Consider the following 12,439-nt stretch of genomic DNA (forward strand, 5'->3'; position numbering starts at 1 on the left):
ATACAGATGCAGGAAAATACTCATTCAAGAAAGCCTTCTCCATCTCTTCCCATGATGTGATACTACCTGCTGGAAGAGAATAGAACCACTCTTCTGCTTCCTCGGCTAATGTGAACGGGAACATTCTTAGCTTCTTTGCCTCTTCTGTATGTCCTTCAATTTTTAGAGTTGTACTCATGGTCAGAAATCTCCGTAGGTGCTTGTTTGCATCTTCATTAACCTTTCCGGTGAACGGTTTTCGTTCCAGCTGATTTATTGTACTCGGATGCAATTGAAAATTTGCCGCATTTACCGGTTGGTTGAGAATTGTTAGTCTACCACCATGTGTGTTCGTAGCGCCATAGTCTCCGAGAAGCCTCTCAGGTGGCGGTGGATTCTCGCCCATAATTTCTTCTTCACTTTCAGAATCTGAACCAGAATGAACTGAAATAATCTCTTCTTCAGATTCCAGTTTTTCTCGACGAGCTTGTCTGCGCCTTGCGTGCAAGGTTCTTTCAATTTCTGTATTTTGGCAGTCCCCGGCAACGGCGCCAAAAACTTGATCGGAAAAATAGCAAGTGTACTATTTTTGCCTTTGTAGTAATAATAGGGGAAATTCCCCGAATGTCGATCTCAAGGACTGCGTAGGAAATACAGATTCGTAAAATATGATTCAATTGAACAAAAGATTAATGTTTTAGTTTTGGGGGATTAAATCCTTGCAAAGTAAAATAATGAGAAAATAAATTGATTTTTGTTATCAAATATATGAGATGCTAGGGTGAGTGGTTGATTTGGCATGCAACACTTCAGAATTAAGATCTCTTCAACAAGTTCATAACATTCAGCTACCACACCCTTAGGGTGTTTCCTCCTAAGTCCTTAGTGAGGAAACCTTTGGTCTTCCAACCTAAATCCTAAGTCCTTAGAAACCTAAATTGAAACCAAGCTTTTATATAATCAAGATTATGTGGTAATTATAGGGTATCCCTAGTCCTAGGTGATATCTAGTCTAATCAAATTATGCACAAACCCTAACAACTACAGTCCTGTATTTGTTAGCCATAGATTAATCCTTATTTGACCGATAAAGAAAACAAGGAGAACATTGCATAATTTAACTGAATAATATAAACCAATGTATTGACGAAATCACAAATTCATCGTTATTACAAAAACCAAATCAGGACCACCCCCCTAGCATTGGGGGGTTTAGCCTCTCATAATATTCAAGAAAGACATAGTAAAGAATTTAGACATTACAAAGATAATTGGGAACTTTGATCTTCAATGGTGTCCACCGTTGAATCTCTCCGTCTCCGAAAACCTTGATGAAGCTATCTTCTCTCTTCTGTGATTTTCTATCGTATGATCCAAAAAGTGTCCAAAATAACTTAAAACATAAACCTAAATAGTCTCCATACAAGCCTTTAGTAGTACAAAGTCAAAAGTGCCCCTGGAATAAGTTGGAATGTCCCAAGACCCAAAAATTGATCACCAATGCGCCTACCAACACGGGCCGTGCGCAGGCACACGGGCGGCCGTGTTGGTCCCCTGGTTGCTTCTATGGGCAGCTGCTGAACACCAACACGGGCCGTGCTCAGGCACACGGGCGGCCGTGTTGGTCCCCTGGTTTTTTCTATGGCATTGGTTCTGTGCTCCCACACGGGCCGTGTGCTGAAGCACGGCCGGCCGTGTTTGCCCCCAGACTTGTAATTTTTCATCTCTTTCTTGCTCTTCCTTCTTCCTTGATGCTTGGACACTCAAGATGCTTTGTTCAAACCTGCAAATTGTAAACAACTAAACAAAAGGCATCAAAAGAATCTAAATAACTTAAATTAAAACAAAATGCAAAGTAAACATAAAAACAATGGAACATGAAATACTTAGACAAAAGCACTAAAACATTGATCAAAGTGTTACCGAATCGACAAATTTAGACCGAATACATGATAGAAATTAGGTAGAAATGGTGACCGATCAGTTGATGTTGTCGAGGTTGTGGATAACACATGTGGCTTTACAATGATCCCAATTTTGATGGATAGTGCACAAATAAATTTAATTGTGTCAAAGGATTAAAAGGTGAATTTGGCTTAAAGCATGAAAGAATTATTTTTGTTTATTCAGTGGAATTGAATTAGAGAAAGAAGAAATAACTTTTTGCATCCCAGAAGGATGGTTTTAATTTTAACGCATCCTAGAAGGATGGTTATAATTTTTAGATCGTTGTTTGTAACAAAAGCAAGGCCTCCCTGAAGGATAGCGAAATAATATTGTATAGTTCATGAAGAACTAATAATGCTTTATTTATCTATTTTATTTTATTGTATATGTAAGATGTATTTTGTCACTAAATTGCTTTATTTATCTAAATTGATAAAAAAAAAAAGATAATTTTAAGACTAATGTGACAATCTAGTTTACTATTGTGTTATTTCTAAATATTAGAATTTACAAAAGTATTATTTTAAATATTAATATTTAATATTTCCTTTATGATAATTATCTCATTATAATATTTTTATTTCTTTTATTTTTTATGATAGAACTACTAAGTATGTCAAATCTTACAAAATTGGATTTTGGGGCTCTTGATATTTCGGGAAAGAACTATTTGACATGGGCCCTAGACGCCCAAATTCATTTAAGCGCAGAAGGTCACGGTGACACTATTAAAGAAGGAAATAAATCATCTGATCAACAAAAGGCAAAAGCCATGATATTCCTTCGTCGTCACCTTCACGAGGATCTTAAAAATGAGTATCTTACCGTAACTGACCCACATGTCTTGTGGAAAAATTAGAAAGATAGATATGATCATCAAAAAACGGTTATCCTACCAAAAGCTCGATATGAATGGATGCATTTACGTTTGCAGGATTTTAAAAGTGTAAGTGATTATAATTCTGCAATGTTTAGAATAACTTCTAAGTTATTATTATGTGGAGAAAAAGTAACTGATGAAGATATGCTAGAAAAAACATTTTCCACTTTTCATGCATCCAATGTGCTCCTGCAGCAGCAGTATCAAGAAAAGGGGTTTATTAAATATTCTGACCTAATATCTTGTCTTCTTGTGGCTGAGCAAAATAATGAACTATTGATGAAAAATCACGAGGCCCGTCCCACTGGTACAACTCCATTCCCACAAGTGAATGTGGCAAGGCACGACCACTATAGGAAAAATCGTGGTCGCGGTCGTGCATACGCACGTGGACGTGGTCGTGGTCGTAATTATGCTCATGGTCTTGGTTTTGATCGTGGTCGCAATGGGAATCATAAAAACACATATTTCCACCCGAAGTGGAAAAATGTTGAAAAGAATGAAAAAGAGGGTCAGAGTAGCAAAACAAATGAAAATATTTGCTATCGTTGTGGAGGAAAAGGTCATTGGAGTCGCACTTGTCGTACTCCAAAACACCTTGTTGATCTTTATCAAAAATCACTGAAAAATAAAAAGGAAAAGATCGAGACTCACTTTGCTAATGAAGATGATGATCCAGATTATGGTAATATGGATGTTACCCATTTAGATATTGGTGACTTCTTTGCTGATCCAGATGGAAAAATTGATCACCTTATTGGAGATGGAAGCGTCAAGAAATAAAATTTGTGGAAATTTTCTTTTTATGTTTTATGGATGTTTTGAATTTTATTTTCTAATAATAATAAAGTGTGTTTTCTACTTGTTTGTTTACATAATTTACTATTTAAATAATTTGTGTTTTTAATGTGCTCTTATAACTTATTGTTAAAAAAAAAATTATTATTGTTCTTAGAATGAATATGGACGCTAGCTCCAGTAATGAAGATATGTGCCTTGCTGACAGTGCAACAACCCACACAATTCTCAAGCATAAAAGATATTTCTCTAATTTAGTGAATCAAAAAACTGATGTCAGTACTATTTCTGGCACCTCAAAAATAATTGAAGGCTCTGGAAGAGCCCATATGTTGTTACGTGGTGGAACAATATTGCACATTGATAATGCATTTTATTCCCCCAAGTCCCATAGAAATTTATTAAGTTTCAAAGATATCCGCCTAAATGGATACCATATTGAAACAGGAGATGATGGAGGGATTGAACATCTGTGTATTACAAAACACAATTCAGACACAAAATGTGTAATGGAAAAGCTATCGGCTTTATCCTCTGGCCTGTACTACACTTATATTAGTACAACTGAAGCACATGCAACTGTAAACCAGAAGTTTACAAATAATGATAAATTTCTAATTTGGCATGACCGGTTGGGCCATCCCGGTTATATAATGATGCGAAAAATAATTGAAAATTCATGCGGTCATCAATTAATGAGTAGGGAAATTATTCAATCGAATAAGTTCTCATGCAGCTCTTGCTCACAGGGGAAGTTGATAATTCGGCCATCACCAACAAAAATTGGAAATGAATCTATCAGTTTTTTAGAGCGTATACATGGTGATATTTGTGGGCCAATACACCCATCATGTGGACCATTTAGATATTTTATGGTTTTAATTGATGCATCAACTAGATGGTCACATGTTTGTTTGTTGTCAACTCGTAACCAGGCGTTTGCGAGATTGCTAGCTCAACTGATTCGAATAAGAGCTCATTTCCCCGATTATCCTATCAAGAAAATTCGTCTTGATAATGCTGCAGAATTTTCATCTCAAGCATTTAATGAGTATTGTATGTCTATTGGGATTGACATTGAACACCCAGTAGCACATGTTCATACACAAAATGGACTTGCAGAATCATTTATTAAACGAATAAAATTAATTGCAAGACCACTGATTATGAGATGCAAGCTCCCAGTTTCTGCTTGGGGACATGCAATTTTGCATGCTGCAACATTAATTCGCATCAGGCCAACGAGTTACCACACCTCTTCCCCTTTACAATTAGTTTTTGGTAAAGAACCTAATATTTCCCATCTAAGAATTTTTGGATGTGCAGTGTATGTTCCAATTTCTCTACCACATCGCAATAAGATGGGTCCTCAAAGGAGGTTGGGAATATATGTTGGATATGAATCTCCGTCTATTATAAAGTACCTTGAACCAACAACAGGAGATTTATTCACTGCTCGTTTTGCTGATTGTCATTTTGATGAATCAAATTTTCCAGCATTAGGGGAAGAGAATAAGAAGCTGGAAAAAGATATCAGTTGGAATGAATTATCATTATCTCATCTTGATCCTCGAACAAAACAATGTGAACTAGAAGTTCAAAAGATAATTCACCTGCAAAACTTAGCAAATCAATTGCCAAATGCGTTCACTGATCCAAAAGGTGTGACTAAATCATATATACCAGCTGCAAATGCTCCAATAAAAACTGATATCCCTGTTGGACAATCTAATGAGTCTCAACCACGCCTGAAGCGTGGTAGACCAATCGGTTCCAAAGATAAAAATCCTCGAACAAGAAAGGGAGCTAAGAATAAAGATGGCCCAAGTGAGGATATAGGAAATCTAAAAGAATCGTCAGACATAATAGACATTTCATCTCTAGAAGAGATTGACCAGGTACCTGAAACTCATGAAAATAAAGAGATATCGATAAATTATGTCCAAAATGGAATACAATGGAACCGAAATGAAGTCGACATTGATGATGTTTTTGCATACAATATAGCGCTGAATGAGATAAATGGCAAAGAGGATGAGGAACCAACGTCTATCAAAATTTGTAGACAAAGTGAGGACTGGCCAAAATGGAAGGATGCAATTGAAGCAGAATTAAACTCACTCTACAAAAGACAAGTTTTTGGACCTGTAGTCTGAACACCTGAAGGTGTGAAGCCAGTTGGATACAGATGGGTTTTCGTACGAAAACGAAATGAAAAAGGTGAAATTGTGAGATACAAAGCTCGACTTGTCGCTCAAGGATTTTCCCAAAGACCTGGAATTGATTTTGATGAAACATATTCACCTGTAATGGATGCAAGCACTTTTCGATATCTAATAAGCCTAGTAGCACATGAAGGGCTTAATTTGCACATGATGGATGTTGTAACAGCTTATCTGTATGGTTCACTTGATAGTGAAATTTACATGAAACTCCCTGAAGGGTTCAATATACCAGATGCACACAACTCCGAATCTCGAGAACGCTACTCCATAAGATTGAAAAAGTCTCTTTATGGGCTGAAACAGTCTGGACGAATGTGGTATAATCGCCTCAGTGAATATTTGCTTAGAGAAGGATATACAAATAACTCCATTTGTCCTTGTATTTTTATAAAAAGATCAGGAAAGGAATTCGCAATAATAGTTGTCTATGTGGATGACATAAATATTATTGGAACTCTTGAAGAGCTCCCAAAAGCTATGAGTTGTTTAAAGAAAGATTTTGAGATGAAGGACCTAGGAAAGACAAAATTATGTCTAGGTTTGCAAATTGAACATTTGGACAAAGGAATATTTGTACATCAAGAAGGCTATATAGAAAAAGTGTTAAAACGCTTCTATATGGACAAAAGTCATCCGTTGTCTACTCCAATGGTTGTTAGATCATTAGATATGGAGAAAGATCCTTTCAGACCTCGAGAAAAGGATGAAAAATTGCTTGGTCCTAAAGTACCATATCTCAGTGCAATTGGAGCACTAATGTACCTTGCTAATTATACACATCCTGATATATCATTTGCTGTAAATCTATTAGCAAGATATAGTTCTTCACCTACACGAAGACATTGGAACAGAGTCAAACATATACTTCGTTACCTTAGAGGTACAATAGACATGGGTTTGTTTTATAAAAAAGTATCCCAATTCGAATTAACAGGTTATGCAGATGCAGGTTACTTGTCAGATCCTCATAATGGTAGATCACAAACTGGTTATTTGTTTACATGTGGAGGTACAGCTATTTCATGGAGATCGGTGAAACAAACCATAGCAGCAACATCATCTAATCATGCAGAACTTTTAGCATTACATGAGGCAAGTCGAGAATGCGTTTGGTTGAGATCCTCAATTCAGCACGTCCAGAATACTTGTGGTTTATCTTTTGAAAAATTAAATACAACGATCATATATGAAGATAATACCGCATGCATCGCTCAATTGAAAGATGGTTACATTAAAGGAGACCGGACAAAACACATTTCCCCAAAGTTCTTCTTTACTCATGATCTCCAAAAGAATGGTGATATAAGCATCCAACAAATCTGTTCATGTGATAACCTTGCAGACCTTTTCACAAAGTCACTCCCAGGAAGAATTTTTAATCAACTAGTACACAAGATTGGTCTTCATCGAAGAAATGACTGTTCAACTGAGGGGGAGAAATGAAAGGATATTGTACTCTTTTTCCTTCACTAGATTTTTTTCCCACTGGGTTTTTTCTAGTAAGGTTTTAACGAGGCATATCCTCAATGGACATCCAAGGGGGAGTGTTATAAACATTTATACTAGTGGATGTCCATCCCTCTTCTTATTCTTCATCTTCCTATTCCATTTTAATGTACTTAATTTTCTACATCCCTTGGGTCCTATAAATAAGACTCATGTTACAATGTAAAGTTCACCCTTGAGAAGAATATAATACAATATTGCTTGTTCTCTTCTCTTCCTATCTTTTGATCTCTATATAGTTTTAGTTGGTTTCATAATAGAATGAAAATTATAATAAAATTACTAACTTATTTATATAATTAAAAAATGCTACCGTTAATTATTCAAAAATGTTAAGTAAAAAATATGAACGTTACTTTTGTTAATTTCAAAAATATTATTACCGTTACTTTTTTTTAAATGGTTACAATTAATTATATAGGTTTACAATTAGTAGTATAGGTTATAATTAATAATATAGATAAGTATTAAATGTTATAGCAATTTTTTATTAGTATTACCAGTCTAGCTGGCAAGTGTGAACCGTTCCCAAACTTACCAACATCACAAATTAAACAATCCACATTCTTTTTCAAATATCCATCAATTCTGACATTAATGGCTTTGGTTACTGTGTAGGAATTTTAAAAAACAACCGATAATTGTGCTCTTAGTAAAGTCTTGACCCAAATCTCACAATTAATGAATTAAGAATTAGAGTTTTATATTTTATATCAATATTGGATTTGTTAATCATATATATTTTTTTAAATTATGATTTTATATTAATTTAAAAAAAATTTGGTTTAACACCAGAAATATTAGAAAAAAGTTGTTTAATCATATTAAAATTGTCAAGTGGCACGACAAACTAACTTGGTCAACAAGATATGGACAAATATTTTGAATCTGGATCTACTCCAGTTACTAATTTGTCCAGTTTCCCAATTTCGTTTACAGATCTGTGACACATGTCAATGAAAAAATTCAACGGCTAAGATTAAATATTTGAAATTTTATAATTTTCTTAAAAAACAAACACCTGATTCATCTTCTTTGAAACCTAATTTTAACTGAGTCGAAAACAAATCGACGTTGTTGTCTCTCGCTCCTACTTGCCTTCTTCTTCTCACTGTCATGTCTCTTCTCTATACCTTCATTTTCTGTTCTTTTCTTTTTAAATCTTAGGAAAAAAGACATGAGAGTTTGAAATTTAAAATTATTTATGGTTGATTAATTTTAAATAAGATATATAACTTAAATGAGTTGTTGTTGGGAATTTGAAGAAAGCAGCAACATGCAGTATACTGTTTTGTAGGGACATTTTAAGAGTAAAGAAAACATAAAGATCTGAATGCACTAAACTATTTAGCATGAAATTTATAGTATTTCTCACCATTTCATTTTTCATAGAATTGGAATAAGATTTAAGAAAAAAATTGTGACCACTTGCAGGAGGATATTTGGGGGAAAAATGAAAAAGATGGATTGGATGTTGTTTTTTATAAGAAAAATATAAATTTTCAATTATTAAATCTTAGCTGTTGAATTTTGTCATTCATATATGTCACGGATCTGTGAACGGAATTGGATAACTGGAAAAATGAATAACTGGAGCGGATCCACACTCCAAATATTTATGGGGACTATTTATTGTCAAGTGACACGACACACTCATTTTATCCTGACTATTATTGAAAGAATATGGTTATAGATTATTAGATGTGGAGAAATATTTTTTTAGGCCTCGAGAAAACGATGAAAAATTACTTGGTCTTGAAGTACCATATGTCAGTGCAATTGGAGCACTAATGCACCTTGTTAATTATACACGTCTTGATATATCATTTGCAGTTAATATATTAGCAAGACACAGTTATTCACCTACACGAATGTAATACCCCGTATTTAATAAAATGCTCTAATGCTATTAGCTGACAGTGAGGTTTTATTAATTGGTGCATTAGAGATACTTTTGGACATTTGAGTTAGTAGTGTAACTTAAGATATTTTCTTACATCATTTTCCTTTTTGCTTTTCTTCTTCATTTTCTACAACAAGAAGGCAAGATAGAGAGAAGAAGTAGAGAGAAGGAAGAGCAAGAGGAGAAAAGAGGAAAAGCTTGGATCTTCATCATTTCTCCGCCGAATCAACTCATCTTCGTCATCAACGACTCGTAATCGAGGTGGGTTCTAGTTAGAAACTTATAGCCTTTGATTTATGGATGGAAATCATAAGTTTTGCATTTGGGGTTTTTATTAGAAAACCTAGGTTTTGAATCAAATCTTGAATGTTCATGATTGAGTGTTGTAAATCACAAGTGTACCATGTGTATGTTGTTTCTAGGCTTTAGTGTGGTCTGGAACAGGTTTAGATGTGGAAATGGTTGGATTTAACCATGGGAGTAAGCAAGAAAACAGAGCTGGAAATTCTGTTTTCGCACGCTTCGCGGCGCGAACTATAGGTAGCGGCGCGAACCATGCAGAAGAATTTTGGGGTTTTGGTTCTGCCATCAGTACGCGGCGCGTACAAGGGTTCGCGGCGCGAACACTATGAGATTTTTGTGAGGTTGCCATTGCCTGAGGTTGGCAGCGCGAATAACTGTTGGCGGCGCGAACTGAAGCCTTTTTCTTAACAAAATTTAGTTTTGTTGAGATAAATTGTTTCGACCATAACTTTTGAACCGTAACTCTGTTTTAATCGCCGTTCGAAGCAGTAGGAGGCTAGAAGCGTGTACTTTCTAGTAGTGTAGGTTTTGGGAACAAAAGGGGATTTATTTAATCGAGAGTCGGGAGTTTGCTTTATTACTTGGGTTGTTTATCGTTCGGAACCATGTGAACGGTATGCTTTTCGTATGATGAACATGTACTCTATAATTGTGATAAATTGCCATTGTTTATAGAAAATGATGATAATCGTTGGTTGAATCCTATTGCAGGTGGATTGGTATGCCTTTGTTATAATATGTTATATCAAGGAGGCTTGAATAACTTCATTGTTATATGAATAAAGGATAAGTGAGAAAAACTAGGATTTGTTAGGTGTGTGTAACTTAACAAAGAAAACCTAGGATGAGACATTATATGGACATACGTGTGTTTAGAATTTTATGAAGAAAGGCTAACAGGCCTAGTGATTTGCGTGAGCAATCACCATTGTATGATGTACTAATCGGAACTACTTTATTTCTTTATTTCTTTATTTTTCTTTTGAATGCTAATAGGCATTCCATGTGCAGAGAGGCACTGTGCAGAGAGGCACTATTAATCTTGGCAGGTTTGATTCCCGCTTTTGTGTACGAATGGAACCTAACAGGGTAGAGACTTGTGATGGTGTACGGGCCATGTGAAGTGACGATTCATGAGGGAAGGCTCATGAGTCCGAATCCATTTCGTATGTCAAGATTTCCCAAAGGATCCATGACTCTTGCCACCTCCTAGACGTAGAAGGGGACGGGAATAGAGGGATACCTTGGTAACGGTTTTCCGATTAGTAATATTGTGGTTGAGTTGTTGAACTCTATGTATGATTCCATATAATGTTAGTGTGTGAACTCAAGGTCTAGTTCCTTTATGACTTGAGATTGATAGGCTAGAACCTTTTAGAGCCGAGAGGATCCATAAGATAGGGGACTCACTGAGATTTTGTATCTCACCCCATTATATATTGATTTCAGGTACTACAGGTTCCGCGAAGGGTAAGGAGAAAGCAGTTTGATTCCTTATTCCTTATGTTTCTTTTGGATATGGCGAAGCTTCCGTTGTGGATTTTCTTTTGTGATCATTGTTGATCTAGTTCTTAGCTTTTTGTTTGAACATCTTGTATGTATTATGCCAGTGGTAGAACTGTTGTATTAGGGCATTAATATGTATAATGTGTTGACTAGGAACTTATAAGTATTTTCAGTACCAAATACTTGGATTCATGTATACATATATGCTTTGATGTATGTATTTATATATGGGTGTTACAGTTGGTATCAGAGAAGGTCGTATCCTCGACCTAGCCATGAGATATTATAAGTGTTTCTTTCTGTCCAAGATGTGTTGTTTTCACATGAGTTTTGTTGTGTTATGACTATGGTATTGAGCCTGATCAACTTAATCCCATTTTGATGACCTCCAGGAACATGGCGGACGGACGCAGGACTCGTGGTCGACCCCCCACACGGCCTCCACAAGTGAATCCACCGGATGGTGGTGCGAATGTTCCATGGCCCCAGTTCATGCAACGGATGCAACAGCAGCAGAATCAGTTCATGCTACAGATGATGCAACAAATGAATGACGGTCATAATGTTCCCGTGGTTGTGCCCGAAGCTGTAGGTGGGACTTATAGGGATTTCATTCGCATGAATCCTCCGGAATTTCATGGCGGACTAGATCCTATAAAAGCGCATGAGTGGGTGGCCAATGTGGAAGGAATCTTTGAGATCGTGCATTCTAGTGAAGAGAACAAGGTGGTGTTTGCTTCTCATTCGCTGAAGGGTCCAGCTATGAGATGGTGGAAGGGTGCTTCTGCTTTGATGACTACTCAGGAAGTACCTAAGGAATGGGAAGATTTCAAAACCACTTTTATGGAGAAATACTTTCCTAGTTCGCTGAGGACTAAGAAGGGGTTGGAGTTCCAACAGTTAAGGCAGGAAAATATGTCAGTGGCTACTTATGCTGAGAAGTTTGAAATTTTGGCTACTTACTCTAGGCAGGCCGCGTATGCTCCTGATGAGAGTTGGAAGGTGGACCAGTTTCTGTTTGGTTTAAGGGCTGATATTTCACATAGTGTGTCCTAGAGGGAGTTCACTACTTATACGGAGTTGTTGCGACAATGTTATGTAGCTGAGACCAGTTTGAAGAAAGTTCAAACTGAGGAAGATTTGAAGAAGAAGAATCAAAATGAGATAGGAAGGCCAAGCCAACAATTTCGACCTAGGCCACAAGCTTTCAAAGGGAAGCAAGTGCAAGGTTCTCGGTCTAGTGCACCTCCGGTGTGTCGTAGTTGTGGTAAGAATCACCTTGGAAGGTGTAACTTTGAAGGGGTGAAGTGTTTTCATTGTCAGCAATAAGGGCATATGGCTAGGAATTGTCCTCAGAATAGGAATAAAGTGCAAGGAAGGGGTACTGGTAGA

At 36.3% G+C, this 12,439-nt stretch overlaps 1 protein-coding gene across 1 annotated transcript; it reads left to right on the top strand.

Annotated features, from left to right (window-relative positions):
- Positions 1-2,539: 2,539 nt before the first annotated feature.
- LOC131649477 (uncharacterized) lies at positions 2,540-3,589 on the top strand. The gene is made up of 2 exons (XM_058919238.1): positions 2,540-2,752; positions 2,861-3,589. Exons 1-2 carry the CDS (start codon positions 2,540-2,542, stop codon positions 3,587-3,589), a joined length of 942 nt encoding a protein of 313 aa, XP_058775221.1.
- The last annotated feature ends 8,850 nt before the right edge of the window (positions 3,590-12,439 follow it).

This window comes from Vicia villosa, linkage group LG2, assembly GCF_029867415.1.
Source record: "Vicia villosa cultivar HV-30 ecotype Madison, WI linkage group LG2, Vvil1.0, whole genome shotgun sequence".
Lineage (NCBI taxonomy): Eukaryota > Viridiplantae > Streptophyta > Magnoliopsida > Fabales > Fabaceae > Vicia > Vicia villosa.